Below are 18,255 nucleotides of genomic sequence, written 5' to 3'. Positions count from 1 at the left end.
AGCCAAATGTCAATTTTGTATGAATAATGTAATGTCAAAGACATTAATACTCTTTGTTAATTTCTACCTTGTGTCAATGTAATAAATACGAAACAATGTTGCCATATATTTTATTGCTTTGTACCACCCTTGAAAAATTGTATTACTTTCTAATTTTTCTATTAAGGAGTAGCAATTGTTTTTCGAATATTGACCAGAATAATGTAATTGTCTGAAAGGAGATAACCAAATACCAAATTGTATAATATCAAGTAATATACTTGTAGCCCTACTCGAATTTGGAAATCTATACTATTATAAATGTGAAAGTTTGTGAGGATAAATGTATGTATGTATGTTTGTGGCTCTTTCACGTCTGAACAACTGAACGGATTCAGATGACACTTTACATAAATACATCAGAAAAACATATAGGCTACAATTTACAAAGGTTTTGTGTAATTTTTGTCATAATATAACGATGAGTATTAAGTAAGTCCAAAGAATTCTTGCTCCCTGAGAGCTATCTTGGCGTGCGCTGCCTATACCATTGAAATTACATGAAAATAATGTACCGTAAGATTGTTTATCTTGAATAGTTCCAAATGAAAGTCCGTGATAGCATATATCTACCTCTTATATGGTATCCACTGTATACAAAATACCGAGCCATAAATTCAATTAAAATGAATACTTTATTTTACAATGTACGTTTCAGAATATCTGTTGAAATCTTATAAAAATTCATACAATTGTCGTTTCAAGTATTCATTATAGATAAACTTTGTCTTTTACACTAAGTAATTTGGAAAAGTTATCACGATAAGATTAACTTGACGCAACCCAGTAAGCCATTATATGTCGCGTCTACTGTAAGATGACGGGGGACGATGTGTGGGGGTAAAGGGTGCAGTTGGCATATTTTTTTAGTTACTATATTTTTAAAGTAAAAATTTAAATAACTAGCTGAAGTTACTGAACCTAGAATATTAAAATATGCATGTAGGTTCTTAGTATAGCGAAAATAAGTATCAAGAAAGGGAATCAGGAATTTCCACCCCAAGGAGAAAAATAGGGATTCAAATATTGTATTGAATTTAGTCAGTCTTGAAGTTGAAAACCTGACGTTTTAAGTTAATAAAAAAATATTGTTACTATTTGTTTACAATGGTCTGTCACGAAATTTAATGTGATAAACCAAATTTATATTACTTTGATTACTTTATATTAATAGTTTTATATTATATAAGATTTTAAAAATCCATGAATTGATAAAAACATCAGTATATAACTGAAAAAGTTATTTCAACGCAAGAAAAGTCAAGAACCAAAAAAAAACTATTTTTAGAATTTAAAATCGAAGTCGTTGCTGAGAATTCGTGATACTACCTTTGTCCTTATAGCCAATGCATACCTAACGATGATTTTTACTCTATACCTGCCACATTTAATTTGACTCGCACGTCACCAAATAATATGGGATAAAAATGTAAAATACGCCACTATCTTTTATAGGAGCCCGTTGATCGAAAATTGAAACATTCATGATTAAAGAAACGGCACACACTCCGAATGACTTTTCTAATTATTTTTAATGAGAATCTTAACTAGAATCCAGAAAACCCGATTATTTGAGAAAAATACATGTTATAACGAAAACGAAAAGGACAGTTCTTCACCAGCGCTAAAATGCAGTGTCTGGTTATAAGGACAAGTCGAAACACTGGCTCAATGTTATACGTATACGAGTATATTACGAAACTCGCATACCCGTTCAAATAAGAAATCAGAGGACGAAGTTTTGATTATTGAATTATAGCAAGTTGCTATCAAATGCCTCGTGATCTATAAAATCTTGGACATTTTTTCATAAGCAAAGCAGTGGAAAAACCTATCTGAGGAAAAAATTTCTCGAAACCTCGAATTCAGTTCTGAAAGTAACTTCGTGAAGATCAGTGGGTTTCCTGAAGTATGTACTAATTTCTTCAGGACATTTCAACACTAACACAATAATAAAATGAACTCGCGTAGGACAAAACTGTAATAACAAATCCATCAATTCATTAATAGTCCTTATTAACCGTACGACCATGTGGTAATAAGAACTCCTAATGCACAACGTCACGGTAATCGAAGAAAACAGTGAGACTCTTGGGAGTCTTTGGCTCTCCTGGGATTTTCCATTGGAACAATTGGACTTCGGTTTCGATGTTATAACCACATATACCTATGATTTGTCACCAGTTATAGTCGTTTCAAGCAAATTTGGATCGCCGCTGACGTCATTCAATAGTTCCTGAGCGATACTCATGCGACGTTTTGTTTTTTGGTCAAAATTCAACGATTTTGGAACGAACTTCGCTGCCACACGCTACATGCCCATGATTTCCGAAACAATTGCATGGCATTAGCCAACCTATATGACGGCATCCCAGCAAATTCTCTAAAACTGATTCGACGATTTCCCATAGGTTGGGTTAGATAAAAAATGAAAAGACCTATTCGACCGTCCACCGCAACCCACACGGTTTTATTGTGGCTCACACCTATTCAAACTCGACAAAATAAACCCAGCTTCTTGACGAAGCCGATTAGTTTGTGTGGTGAGTGATATTTCAGGTCATATGGTAGAAGTGTGGTTCTACCAAACTCTAAAAACCTGATTCGGTCCGCAGCGGGACAGGCACAAAGTATATGCTCTGCTGTTTCATCATTTTCCAAACAGAGGCGACAACGCACACTGCCTTCCGACAGTCAAAATCTCTACATATGATGATTCAGACGACAGTGATCTGTAAGGAGGCCTGTTAGACATCCTGGAAGATTTGCCATCCAGGTGTTCAGTGTTTGTTTGGCAAAACCTAAAGCAATGCCAATGACAGATTCTGGTCCGATGAAGCTACTTGCAGCAAAAGGGAGTTAGCAGCCTCATTTCCTCCAGGCCAGTAATCCAGACCAGAGGCAATTTGTTAAGTCTTCCTATTGATGAGAGTCGTTTTTGGCAATTTGGTACCAACTTAGACGTTGCTTGGTAGGAGCTAGGCAAGAGCTTCCTATGCAATGACTTGTGTGTGAGTTTGGATTCTACCAATCTCTCCAGACACAATTCAATAGCATAGATTTTCGCTTGAAATACAGTCGCATAGGTACCTAGGCAGGTTGACATATCTGTCCTGGGTCTGCAACTGAAAACACCTGCACCAGAGCCCGAAGGCGTTTTTGATCCATCTGTGAACCAACAAGTATCTGCTTTCAAAATTTCCTTCTCCCGGAGGATCCAGTCCTCTCTACTCGGGAACAGTACTTTATAAGGCAGTTCGTAATTGATAGTTGGAGGCATAAAGTCAGAAGTCATTCCCAAAATGCTGTGACTTCCAGTATCAACCAGCAGTCTGTTGTACTCTTTCCCCAGAAAAATGTGGAGAGGAGGTGGTTCTAGAAGGATCTGCTCGGCCGCTGGCGGTGTGGTACTGATAGCACCACAGATAGTCAGACAAGCCTGTCTCTGTAAACCCAGAGAGCTTCGCTGGAGCCGGTTTCTGTAAAGCCTTCGACCACCAAGCAATTGCCCCATAAGTGATCATTGGTCTGACAATCATCACTTATATCCAATGGATTTGTTTGGGACCTAAACCCCAAATTTTACCACAAATCTTTCGACATTTCCATAGGGACAGTCTGGATTTGTGTAAAACTTTTTCCAAATGAGCGTTCCAGATGAGTTTTTTATCAAAGACAATGCCGAGATATTTCGCCTCCGTTCCAAATGGAATAACCTCATCATTGAGGGAAAGTGCATAAGCTTGCAGATCTACTTCTCTTCTAATGAGGGCATCAAGCAGACTATACATCAGGAGCGATCACAGAAGGGAAGATAGTACCCCACCTTGAGGGCAGCCCCTGGTGACCTGAACCTAATGGCTTCGTCTTGAAGAGTCGTAGTTGCAGTTCTGTTTATCAGCATGGCATAAATCCATCAAGTTATGGTCGATTCTATGCCTTTTACAGCCAGGGTTGATCCTATAGATTTATGTAGTGCATTGTCAAATGCAATCTAGATAAATACAGCAATCGCAATATTCTTGTTGTCAAGGGATTGGGAAAATTTCTCTACAAGATTGTTTATTGCTGAATCTGTCGATTTGCCGGTTTGATATGCATTCTGGTAGTTATTCATATTCCCCATAACAATTATCTTCACTTTCTCAACATTGTCATCGGTTGTTGTGCTGGGGCGTGCGTCGTCTTTCACATCTTCTTCGTCTTTCACATCTTCTCGACCTTTTGTGGAAAGCTTGTACGACTCGTAAACATTTTTCTGACTCAGAGTACAATCACCGTATGCCACTGTCAACATCTCAAGTATTTTTGAGCACTGCATACCATTTTTCACACAAAATTTGATGCAAATTCTTTGATCCATTTTTTTGATAGCATATGCACACACGCATACTTTCAACTTTTATGCATCAAACAAACTGAACATGCTAAACAGCTGAAACTGAACTTATATTCGAGACGAGTGTACCAACATAAAAAATAATAAAAAAACCGCCAATCAAATGTACGTAGCCCGCGAAATTTAAACATTCACCTTATTTTTTGAACAGCCCACGTATATTGCATCCACTTGGAGTTTATTTTCCAAATCAATCGAGGTATACTTGGCATATAACATCAAAATTTTTTGTTCATTTTACTTATTGCTTTTTTGTATCTTGAAAACACTCACACACTCACTACCCCCCCTCTAAAGAATAATACAGTAACGTGTCCCAGCATGAAAATTAGCAAAGTAGAAGGTTCTAGATATATTGAAGTTACAATACTTGATCAATATCATCAAACTATAACAGTCCTGATTCAGCTTCTTGAAATCGATGTTGTTTTCGCATGTAAATGTCTCAATTTTGAAAATTCCAAGGGATTTAATATGTGAAGCAACTGGTAATCTTTATTGGCATAACTCAATGTAATCATGGGTTTCAAGTGATTTCTCAGGGTTGAGTACTAGCCTAGTATTTGTAAACCAGTCCCTAACATCTCTCATCATTTCACTGGAGACATTCATAAGATCTGGAAAGCAACCAGCTGCGAATACTACGATCGTTTAATTTTTGTCAGTAAGCGCAGCCCTGAGGAACACCACTGTACATAGTTACCTGTTCTCACGTTCTTGATTGTGATCTTTCTTTCCTCGAAGGTAAGATTTAAAGCACTTTAGGGGGATACCTCTTACCCCATAGGTTTCTAACATCATTTCAAGTATATCGAAGTTTATACAATCAAATGCCTTAGATATCAGGCCTTCTTAAAACATGGGTCGCAATCTCAAATGGGGTCACGAGAGATTTGAATGTCAAATATTTCACGATTTTATAACATCTAGATGTGTATTCGTGCAGAGTCACACTCGCAGAATGGAAAAATTGCTATAGAATATGGACATATGGTGCAAGAGCGATGAAGGACAAAAATATTGGTTTTAAATCATTTTTTCATGCTGCTCATTATGATCATATAACTTTCACTTACTGCCTTATTCACCGAGATGCCTTTGCAGCAAAAAAAATAGCACCAGAATTGAACGATGCGCTTCAGGATGCTGTTAAGATTATAAATTTTATTAAGAGCCATACCCTTAACAGCCGCTCATTTTCAAATCTCTGTGAGGATACGAATTCCAACTACACAACTTTATTATTACATGCAGAAGTACGATGGTTGTCAAGAGGTCAAAGTTTAAGTAGATTGTTATTGAAGGCAAATTCGAAATTTTTTAACCAAACGAAAATGTAAACTTGCTGCTTTTTTTTTAAATGACTAATGTCTATCCAAGGTGTGTTATTCATCAGATATCTTTGTGAAATTAAACAATTTCTCAACCTGCCTCTTCAAGGAAAAATTGCGATATATTTACTTTGAATGATAAAATTGAAAGTTCTATTAAAAAGATCAATATTTGGAAAAGTGGGGCAAAAAAAAATCGTTTGAAGTGTTTTCCAGTGTCGACAATTTAATAACCGAGAAAAATCATTGTAGAACTTTTATGGCAAAAATTATTGTAGATCACTTAAAATCGTTAGAAACACAGTTCTGTACATATTTCAAGTTAAATATCGGTTTCAAACGGGAAGCTTGGATTCAAAAGCCGTTTTGGATTGGCTTAAGTGAGATTGATAATCTGCCACTTGAAGCTCAAGAGGAATTTGCTGAGCTTTCGAATGACTCAAACTTAAAACTACAATTTCTAAAAAAGCCCTTGACTGAATTCTGGATCGGAACTAGAACTGAATTCCCAACAATCGCTGATATGGCGTTAAATGTTCTTCTGCCATTCAACAACACATATTTATGTGAAGTTACTTTATCAGCTTCAACACATAATAAATCCCAATATCGTTCATCGCTAAAAAATGTTAGGTCTTACGTCCAGCAGTGACAAATATTCCACCAAGATTTAATTTGTTATTAAGCATTAAAAAAACAGGCACATTCATCTCATTGAGTATATATATATATATATATATATATATATATATATATATATATATATATATATATATATATATTTATATATATGTATATATATATATATATATATAAAGCGATGGGTAGTCTTGACTGACTAGTTAAGGAGAAATACGGAATAATGTTGGGGATGCAGTCAAAAATTGCTGGGCTGTTGTTTAAAGAATACTCTTTGTTATATGGTCGAGCTTTCGAGAATGTTTATTCCCTTTATCAAGACATTAACTTGAGGTTATATTAAAAAGTCGAAAATTTCACTGAGAAACACAAAAAAGTCCTTTTCATTATGTAGAAAAGTGTCACACATTGAAATTTTTATGGTTTAAAGAAAATATATATATAAACTTTATTCAGAAATAACATTTAGAGGATTTGAAATTTTAAATTTTATTTTAACGGCCATGCATGGCACTTACTAGTGGCGTGGTAGCAACTAGAAAGACTTTCTAGTTGTCTCGAAAGCTCGACCATATAACAAAGAGTATTCTTTAAACAACAGCCCAGCAATTTTTGACTGCATCCCCAACATTATTCCGTATTTCTGTATATATATATATGTATATATATATATATATATATATATATATATATATATATATATATATATATATATATATATATATAATACTAGATATTGTATTGTCTATATTTTATCAATTTTAGTCAATCTACTTTATATACGAATTTTTTTTTTTTGACTAGTCTGATAAGTTACATATTCTGTAGTTTTCACCACACAATGTGATTCTGATTCTGAGCAACGACTGCATTCGAATATATTTGAGCTAACTAAGATGGCTACAATTCCCTTTTATTTATGTTATTGCAAAAAATGCAATTTTTATGAAAAATAGGGCATAGAATTTTTGTAACTACAATAAATACTATTTTACAACTTTTTGTGCAATTTTTAATTTTAGATTTTTGGATGTTTCTAAACGAATTCTAAAACTATATATTTTCATAATGTATATTGTTACCTAATAAATAAATCATCAAAAAATATTTATTTATCTTTCTTTTATACCTATATGGGGTCGTCTGGAAACTCGCAATCATAAATGGGGTCCTGAATGAAAAAAGTTTAAGAAGCCCTGCTTAGATAAATCCTGAGAGGTAACTGAGATCATCAGGTAAGGAGAATTCTGAGACAATATTATAATGGACCTCATATTCAATAAATGTTATTTGGAACTAACAGCTACTCGTACAACTGTAATTGAAATTAAATAAATACACATAATTATCTCGGTACACCTCCTCCCCTTTTGACCCCACCCCACACGAGCCTCACATAATTAATGTATACTTCTTTTCACACAAGGTTCCATTGTTTATTTTCTTATTTCAAAAATGCAACTAAGCACATCTGTAACAATATCAGAGTTCAAAGACAGAAAAAGTGAACATAAAAATTGCTACTTCCGTTAATCAAATATTTAATGTGTTTGAACTACCAAGGGATTTCCTATACAATATGTTTCACTTGTAGGTATATGTGAGAGTTCAGTGTGGAGGATTGAATGATGAAGATTTTCCATATTTCTGCTCCCACAATTTCACATATTCCTTCTTTCTTTCCTCTCGTCGAGCGAAATACTCAGGATATTGAGCTTTTTCTAGAGGGTGCCAGTAGTCTACTACCCAGTCTGGAGGGGTAACTACCCTTCCAAAAGCCACACCCCCAGGAGACTCAGGGACTGAAAGGAATGCATTGAAAATATAAGTAAAATTAAAAATAAATAAAATTATCTGATTCAATTTTTTGAAGTAGTATCAGAATAAAATTAAAGTATATATAAGCAAAGTAAGATATTTCATTCTAATCAATATTTTCTAAGATGAAAATCCTCTTTTTTAAAGGTAAAATTCATAAAGGCAAAGTATTTTGAAATATTCATTTGGTGAAATCTCCTGAATATAATATATCAATATAATATAGGTGAGGTCGGGTAAATATTTGGAACAAAGGGGAAAAAGTAGTGTACACTCTAAATATATTTGAGTTAAATGAAGATGTACTTGGGTTACATTATATTCTATTCACTAGAACAATAAGGCAAAAATCCATCAAAGGACTGATACAAACTATATAGTACTGAAAACAAGATTGTTGGAATCAGTAAAGAAACAGCTCTCAATTTAATGAAAAATTCTTGAAAATACAGTTGGTTGACAACAGGATACATGTGTGTCATCAATTTGTGCATTCAATATGAGTAGACAAATTAATTAAAATGAAACAATATGGGGTTACTGCCATGTTACGATTTTGGGTCATTTTCATAAAATACGTCAACACTTTATTGATTATTTTTTGAGAACATATGATGTCTGTTGAAAAAAATAAGGTCAATTTTAATTTTCCTCAAAAAATACTTGTTTATTGAATATTTTCTATTTGTCCCCTTCAAAGTAGTAACCCTCAGATATAATACACTTGTGACAGCGTTTTTTCCAATCCTCCAAGTAGAATTGATATGTTCTTTTTGGTATATCCTTGAGCTCTCTGCGATCTCAATCGTGGCAAAACGCTGTCTTCTCATTGGTCTCTTCAATCTTGGTTACAGGAAAAAGTCGCAGGCGGCAAATCTGGTGAATACAGTGGCTGAGGCATGATTTTGGTGTTGTTTTTGGTAAAAAATTTACGAACAGGCAATGACGACTGAACAGGTACATTATCGTACATATAGATACACTTCCACAATACCGGAAGTTTTCTTCGTATTGCTTCTCGCAATCGGCGCATAATAAATTGATAATGCACTACACCACGGTATTCGAAGAAAACATTGAGCAAAACTTCGACATTTGATCGAATTTGGCATGCTTTTTTTGATCTTAGCTCTCCTGGGCTATTCCGATGGGACGATTGGACTTGGTTTGGGTGTCATAACCATATACCCATGATTCGTCACCAGTTATAACCCTTTTAACAGGTTGAATGCCAACTACTCCGATCGGAGTATACGGGCATTAATTAGCGTTGCTACCCATTCCGATCGGAGTGTTGTGTATGCCTGACTTGCAAAGATCAGTATTCATTCGCCATTGGCTAGAGAAAGTTTTATCTGCACTGGTGTCCTTCTAAAAACATTTGTTGAGCACGTGTTATAGTTTTTATTTTTTGTGTCATTAAACATGGACGCCAAACCTGGACCTTCTGGATTGCAGAAAAAAGAACATAATTTAAATGTGTACAGTAGGAAAGCACTCACAGATGAAGAATTATTGCAGTGCGCAGTGTTTAGAAGATAGCAGTGGTGACGAATATTTGCCAGAGTCCGAAGATGAATGTCCCTCTGAATCAGAAGCAGAAAGTGATTCAGATGCACATGGTGATGACCAGTGGTTAGGAAATATTCCAGTTTCGGTTGTAAATACCAATTCAGCTTCGACTAATGCGCAATAGAAATTCAAGTGGACAAAAACAGGGACATTGAACAGTTTACATTAAAAAAAAATCAAGAGCTTTTAGTACCGATTCCGGGCAGAGGCGGACCTATAGATTTTTTCAGACTTATAATTGAGGACACGTTTTTGTCTCAAATTGCAGACCAGACAAATGATTATGCTATTCAAGTTTTTCTTAGTAGTGGAATATCTGCAAAGTCACGTATCACATTGCATTGAGAATATTCATTTTATTTTAATTTTTTATGATTATTTGGGCATAAACCAAATTGATTCTTGTATTCTTATGTGATGTTACCAGTTTAGTTTTTATTTCTATGAAAATAAACGTATTTAACATAATTATGGTATGTTCTGAAAGCAAATTTACACTTGTTTTTATTGAAAGTATTATTGTTAAAATGTAAAACACCTCCCATCGGAGTGTTCGGTATCCGGTGAAAATATTAATTCTCGACGCCAACCACTCCGATCGGAGTATTTTTTTATCCTAATTTTAAAAATAGAAAGAGAATGACAAACTTGATAACACTATTATTTAAATGATATATGACACAAAGAAAGGCAAAAAAACAAATAAGACATAACGGCATTCGAGAGTATCTCAAAAATATGGTCGGCAGTCAACCTATTAAGCAAATCAGGATCGCGGTTGACATAAAACAATTGGGAAGCGATGCTCATGCGAAGGTTTTTTTGGTAAAAATTCAGCTTCATGCCCAAAGTTTCTGAAAGATTTGCTCGGCATGAACCGACAGATATGCCGACATCCTCAGCAATCAGCCGATTTTCCATAACAATTTTCTTCACTTTCTCAACATTTTCATCGGTTGATGTTGTGATGATACCACTGTCAACATTTGAAATGTTTTTGAGCACCTAATTCCATTTTTTACACAAAATTTTATGCAAATTATTTGATCCATTTTTTCGATGGCAGAAAATTGCCGAACACAAAACACTTCTAACTTTTATGCCTCTCACCAACAAATTCAATATGCTAAAACTGTGAACATACGTTCGAGACCAGTGTACCAACATAAAAAATCGCTAATTGAGAAATTTGAACATTCACCTAATTTTTTTAACAGACCTCGTATATTATTTTCCATTTTTCAACTACGATATCTGGTAAATCAAATATTCCAGTCTGTGGAACATTAGACAAAGCCATTACTATTCTAAAGTTGAAATTTATAATTACAGTATAATATTGTCTTGCAATGAAACGTGAAATATCCACAGTCTATTATTTGTTTAGTATAATAAAATGAATCCATAAACTACATGTGAGCAATGTAAACTGTCAGAATAGTAATACATTATCAATTGGTCTGAAAATCTAATATATCAATCTAATCATATGTTTTCAAAATCAAATCACTCAGTACATCAAAACCTACTTTATTGTCTTGCTTCATACTTTGTTTGATATTCAATCAATAATTTTGGAATGCAGTAAACCAAGTCGATTATTGTCCATATTCAAAAGTCAGCAATAATTTTTTTTGGGAGAACTGAGTGGAGAGGTTGGGGGTGTACGTAAAGTAAACATACCTCGTAAAAAATTCGACAGTTGACACATCTCCTTGAATAAAAATAGCCCCAATAATGTAAGTACCATTTTCTATTATTGTACTCATTTCATTTATATAATTAGTGACAAGCAATACCTGTTTTGTCAAAGAAAGATAAGCCTAATGTTACTTATTACATAGGTATTTTATGGATGATGCATGAGAATGCACTTCTCGACCCAACTGAGTACTGTCCGTTTTAGACAAATTATTGAAAATCTATCAAAATTATTTTCTTTTCCAAACTGTCACCAATATTGCCAACGATAATAAGGAATAAGCTTCTAGTGTTAAAATTGTGACGCCTGGATTTGAGCCGAAGATAAAAGTTGTTTAACTATTTTTTTTGAAAACTTTGCATTTATTTATACTCCTATTATGAAATGTCCGAAAGAAGGTTTGACTGAAAAAGATCACCTCAGTAAGTAATAACTAGAAAATGTTATCTGAAACAATATTTTCATCAAGATTCTCGGCTATTTCTGACAAATTATATTGAAATATCTGTTGAAATGAAAAAACCTTATGTCTGGACTGGCATGATTGAAAATCAAACACTATACAATTCGATGAATGAGATTCATTTAGTGATGGTCTTACATTTCCGTGGGTGCCAATGTTCATTTTTAAACAGTTCTTCCTCTCCCTTTGCTATAAGTTCTTTTGCAATTCTGGTGTCAGTTATATTTTTATTGTCATCAAATCTTTTTCTCATCAAAACTGCATGATACCTAAAGACTTCTCTGAAATAAAAACCATTACATAATCTGGAGTGTAATCAAAATCAAAATATAGATCACCTTCTGTCGTACCAATCTTCTAAAGATCTCACGGCTCGCTTATATAAGCTCTGTACCTTTCGTGTATGGCTAATTAGTCCAGTTAGTGAACCAGACATCTTTGAAATTTCAATTCTATTTAATTTTATTTCAATGACGTTCTTCTAACCTATAAATTACAGCTGCTTTCGATTTGAAGTTTAAAGCACCGGACAGTATTGCCAGATAAATTTTTTTTATCTCATGACAATTTGGACGACTTCTGAAATTCACGACGATTTTACCGATTGATCCGATGAATTCATCAATTTCAGAGATCGAAACTCTTGTGAGGTTAAGTATTAACGAGGCCTTTCCTTCCAACGTACGATTCCTAGCACGTTGCAAAAACTGTGATTTTTTGGCATAGATATTCTGTTACAAGCTAGCATTGAACCGCAATTTGACAAAACAATAAGCTATGTGATAAAAAATGTGCAAACATATGTACGAAAACTATAACATAGGATATGACTTTTTTTCACTCAATCACATATTGTGTTTAGTAATTATGCGATGTCAATTGCAATTGTAACAATCAAATGGGGCCAGAAAGAAAGTTAGAAGTATCACCGTCTGATTGTCATATATATGCTAATATACCCTGCCACTCTCATTTCTTTTTCCAAAGAACAGCGCCGAGCAGATGTGACGTAACACTGGTGACACATTTAGTAGCTGCCATAAGATTTTTTGAAGATTATTTTCGGACAGTATTACATTGTTTTCATTTATTTTGAATGAATTTTTATTTAACTATACCAATTAGGTTTCTGAAACATTGAGTTTGTTATTGTGAAAGTCGTATTTTTTTGTGCTTTTAGACATTTTTTAAACTGGTGTCACGAGTAGACGCCATATAAGACTCTGTTATTTTCTTTCGTTTTGAGGTTTCTTTTTGCCATTGTTTGCCATTTTTTTGTTTTTTGAACATTTTTAAATTAAATTAAGGTAAAATTGGAAATATTCACATTTTTTAAGGTAATAGCAATAATTGTCTAACCATTAAATAACCTTGTAATTTTTAGTTAAAATGCCTGGTCGTCCATTGGAAGTAATTTACCGAATCAGAATGATCATTCTGGGAAAAAAATCTACCATCCTCCAGGCTGCAGTAAATACTGAAAAACCGACAATAGAAGAATATATTACTCCAAAAGTCATAAAAAAGGTGGAAATTGAAATTAGCAGTAGCTCATTTTCATCTAGTAGATCTGATATTTCTACTAACATTCCTTCAACTTCAAATACAAATATTCCAGAAATAATAGAGGACTCTTTAGAATACATTGCTGAATACTTTGCTAAAAAGCATGAAAATGGCCTACTTGGTTTGGGCGATCATACTTATAAAATAAAAGCAGTAGATCATAATTATTATAATATTCCTTCTTGGGTCCAGCAACTTTCATTGGGAGGTCATATTAAACCCACAAATGATTGGTTAGAAAAAATTAAAAAGTGGAACAAGCTTTTCGAAAAACATCATTTGAATGGATTTAGAAAAGGGTCAGGAGTTGTAGAAACTCTTTCAAAAAAAATTGCAAAAAGGGAAGATTTTCCTTTAAATATTATTTTAGAATTTTGCAAACTGAGAACAATTATCGGAATGAAATATAATAACTTATAGGCCGACGAAAATAGGTCACTTAAAAAAATTAAACAATTCTGATAATAGAAAAAAAAACGAAAATTAAATAAAGTAATACATTAGTCCTTTAAATTTATTTTTCTACGTTCATGCAAGAAAAATTCAAATATATTTAGTGGATAAAGTAGTTCCTTTTTATTAACTAATGTAGTATTATAATATATTAAATTGGAGATTTATCAATTTCATCATTTATGGAACAAAGTTTAAGTTGAATTATTATCTGAATTTCTCATTTTTTTAATAAAAAATAAAAACCGTATCATGTATTTTCTGTCAGATAAAAAGTTGTTAAACCTATAAACAATTTATTACTTATATATATTTTTTAGCATCAAGCGTTTATTATAAAAGATGGAACAAAAAGTTATAATTTTTTTTAGTTGATACTATTATCTAAAACAAAGTTCATTACAAAATGTTTGTGGGAGTTACAGTTTTCACGAAAATAATAAAAAACTGATGAAACCTCTTACCTTTAAAAAGGGCAAAATAGTTCGCCCTATCATCCACAAAAGAAAAATGTTTACTTAGTAATAATCCATTTATATTGAGTATTTAATTCTATATAAAAATAATATTTTAATAGGGGATTTACATGAAATTTGTTTATTTTAATTTAAAAGTGCAGTACCGAATCAATCCAGAGTCACCACTGTTACGTTACGAGGTCACGTGATGTGTCTAACAAAATCGCAAAAGTAAGCAATCCTGTATGTTTATAATCGTTGACCAACACTGTCATCAGAATAATTGACAAGTGACAGCCTCCCACATGATGCAAAGATGGACTGAAGCGATTAGCGCATGCGCAGACACTCCATCGTATGTGAAATGTAAATATTTTGAAGTGGTTATTTCAAATATATTGATTTGATTACTATTTGCACTAATATTAATTGAAAATTCTGCATTCACTAATCTAGCTTTAGCTTATATTATGTATCAAATCAAATGACAACACAAAGTCTCCTAAAACAAAAATCAATAGGGGTGAGGTAAACTACCATCTACCATTCTTAAATATTTGTTTAAAATTCGTCGTTTCCCTTCTCTCACAGTGGATTTAGTTATCTTTTAGCGTCAGCGGTTTTCGACAGATTTGACATTTGACTGATCTGAAAAATAAGTGTTTTGTGCTCTGTGATCGACGTGATCGTGATCTATGACTTCTATGACAGACGGACACGCCTATTATAATGAGACGGAAGACAGAAATAGACAGATTACTCGACTATCGAAGGACGAAGTGATTGAAATTTGTAAATATATACCGTGGCCTCGTTCGAATCATTTCAAAACCAAATGAAGTCAAAATGTATGCTTTTCGTCAAAGTAGTATGCATGTACGAAAAATATTGAATTTTATAGCAATTCGTACAATTGTATAACCAGGAGCAGCCCTGAGAATAAGTGGTTTCTTGAATATCCATCAAAAAACAAAACATATTAGGCAATTATTAGATATTTATACTAAGATTCCTAGAAACCCTGGTGTTGGTAACGCTTAGATTTTGTTTTGAACTTTTTGAAGGAACCACCTGTTGCTTTTAACAACACTTACGAGAGTTTTCCCAAGATGGCGCTATTCTGAATTGTTCGAGTCCCCGCTGAGTCAGTCAAATTAATTATTATCTGTCATTGTCAAAAAGAATTTTCAACTTTTGGTATTTTGAAATTGATATTTTTTGTCATCCCAATCTTTACATTGTTCGCATTTTTTATTATAGTTTTCGTTCGTTAGTTCTCAGTTATTTTAGTTTGGTTACATTTTTCAGTAGTAATAAGGAATAGTTTTATATAGTGTATAAGAATACTTTTTGTAAAATGGGACAATTCTGTATTTTGTGTGAACAGTGTAAAAATTCGAGTAATCATCTGTATTCAGTGCCAAAGGTAAATGAAACATTTTATAATTACTGTCAATCCACCACGGATAAACTAAGTTTGTATCAGCCTACACCAAAAACCAACTTCATATTTTGAATAATCCTTCACCCTTTCAAATCCACCTTCTGCTACTAGAGTATCATTACTTTCTTAATCATAATATCAAATTGAAAATAAACATTCACTTATGCTTTTTTAATTTTTTTTTAAATACAACTTAATACCTAGTTGCAAGAAAAGTCTACTCATAGAATCATAGATACCTACAGATGAATATTACAGTATGCAGAGAGATTTATTGCATTTCTACAGAATTATTATGAGAAGTAAGTAAGTTTACAGTTACATGAAATTTAACATCCATTTAAAATATCATGATATTAATATCAGCATAAAATTTAAAACTAATAAAAAATTAAATCTATATCAACAATTAATAAATCATAGATTAAGTTTGAAAATCACTCTCTGAGTAGGGCTCCATGTCAAACAAATAGTTCCCCAAGCCTAACAGAATGTTGTATATTTTTGAAATCTTGTGGAAAATTATTGTAGAAATCGAGGGTGTTGTTGTATTGTGGACTTGTATAAAGAAAATTTATTGGGTGGTTAAAAGACTACTCATGTATGATGAGAAACCTAATGCTCTCTTAAATATATACTCATAGTAGTTGTTAGCATATAGAATTCCAAGCAACCAAACAGTATGCTCTTTTAACTTTACTTGTTCTCAATTGGTGATTTGAATGGTTTTATTTGTGCATTGTACCTGATCAAAATTTATAGGATGAAAACAAGAGGAAACTGTGGATGGATGCTGTTAGAAAATATCTGCCTGATGGTGCTTTTATTTGCTCTAAGCATTTTCCCATCCATTTCATTGGTGAGAAAAAACTATTGAAGGGTGCCAAACCATCATGCATGTGAGTATTCAGTTTCTACAGCACTACCTATAAATCCTATCAAAGATTTGTATATTTTTTTCAAGGTGCACTTATAGAGAAGTACTTAATTGTACGAATTTCAAGAAAACGTGCACCATTTCCAGAACCAGTTTACTAATAATTTCTGTAGTTGGAAAGTATCCGTTGAATAAGGTATCAAAAGCAAATTTGATCACATACAAATCAAGAGAGAACACTTAGTGTTATCAAAATGATAAATATCAAATTATTCATATATGAAATGATAGATAACCCCTTCTAGCTTTACCTATCTACAAAAAAAGGTTCTTTTCAACCGGCTGTCCTCTAACGGTAACCCTGACAAGTTCGCAGTTGGAAACAAACACTCTATGCCATTCATTTCTCTTGAAGATAAAAGATTGTTGTTGTTTTCAGTTCAACTCAAGCATATCAATGTCCTTTTACAAATTTCATATAAGGCTCATAACGGACTTTAAAAAGAAAGTTATTGATAACATAATATGAGAAGAGATATTTATGTAACCATTATTTAATTGAATCATGTTGAAAAAGGGATATGTTACAAATTGTCCAAATGTGTGGAGTTTAGTTATAACATTTCATATTATTTTTCATTTCAATGATCGCAACTGCTGTTTTGTTCAATATTTTACATCATATTTTCCCTTGATACCTTTCATAAAAATAGATCATTATTCAATATGGGCTAATATGTGCTAATATCATTCTATAAATAAAAGGTGATAGTGGAAGAAAGGGGTAAAGTTGAAGAACATTTTCTATAAATGCCTTATTCACAGAAAATTAACTTCATTAACTTTACCCTCTATTTTCTGATATTTCATATTTGTCAATATCTGTGTAAGCTTACTGCTTACACATGGAAATAATAAATACGTTGTCATTATTATAAACAGCCTCTTCTGAGAACATAATAAAAAAAAGCTGTATCTTTTAGAATCTTCTTGTGAGACGGTTATAATTAAATGCCAGTAGGAATTTAAAAAAAAATTAATGAAAAAGTTGTTATCGAACAAAGGGTTATATTTAGCTTAGAATCGCACGTTGAAAGGTAAGATTTCGTTAATCCCTGTTCGCACAAGTTTCGACTTCTGAGGGCTGCCGTTCGTAGGGGAACGACAGCTGGTTTACAGAAATACCAATTTTAACAAATACCATTTTAGTTTTTTGTCCATGTTTATTTACAGGGATCTCAATTTATTCAGTTTTGTTTACAATAAATTATATAACAAAGGAAGCTTGTGCTGTAACCACTTTTACTACTACTACTGTAATTATTATAGACACATTTATGTGTGTTTAATGAAGGACAAAATTAAAGTAATGAAAAACATTTGCATGAGTAAAGAGTGAGATTCTTAAAAATATTTTCATCATCACAGAAGAAATTGATTTTATCAGAGTAGTTATTTTCAAGTCTCAACATTTTAGATGTTGGAGATGGAGAA

The 18,255-nt window shown here is 32.9% G+C and overlaps 1 protein-coding gene across 1 annotated transcript; it reads right to left on the bottom strand.

Annotated features, from left to right (window-relative positions):
* Nucleotides 1-7,932: 7,932 nt before the first annotated feature.
* On the bottom strand, nucleotides 7,933-12,497 carry ND-B22 (NADH dehydrogenase (ubiquinone) B22 subunit). Its single transcript, XM_023172316.2, has 3 exons — nucleotides 12,302-12,497; nucleotides 12,102-12,244; nucleotides 7,933-8,210 (listed from the first exon to the last, which is right to left on the bottom strand). The coding sequence occupies exons 1-3, from the start codon at nucleotides 12,397-12,399 to the stop codon at nucleotides 8,017-8,019; spliced, it is 435 nt and encodes a 144-aa protein (XP_023028084.1). The 5' UTR covers nucleotides 12,400-12,497; the 3' UTR covers nucleotides 7,933-8,016.
* Between the last annotated feature and the right edge of the window lie 5,758 nt (nucleotides 12,498-18,255).

Source organism: Leptinotarsa decemlineata, unplaced genomic scaffold, assembly GCF_025532065.1.
Source record: "Leptinotarsa decemlineata unplaced genomic scaffold, Ldec_3_MD MMD2_tig00003736_RagTag_RagTag, whole genome shotgun sequence".
Taxonomy (NCBI): domain Eukaryota; kingdom Metazoa; phylum Arthropoda; class Insecta; order Coleoptera; family Chrysomelidae; genus Leptinotarsa; species Leptinotarsa decemlineata.
Note: the sequence above shows the minus strand (reverse complement) of the source record. Positions and strands in the feature narration are given on the sequence as shown.

Excerpts from the sequence above, each read along its gene's own strand:
- ND-B22 (XM_023172316.2), bottom strand. The coding sequence starts at position 12,399 with ATGTCTGGTTCACTAACTGGACTAATTAGCCATACACGAAAGGTACAG. Across the intron at positions 12,245-12,301 it reads GAAGATTGGTACGACAGAAG|AGAAGTCTTTAGGTATCATG; the intron begins GTGATCTATATT and ends TTTTTATTTCAG. Across the intron at positions 8,211-12,101 it reads ACATTGGCACCCACGGAAAT|TCCCTGAGTCTCCTGGGGGT; the intron begins GTAAGACCATCA and ends CATTCCTTTCAG.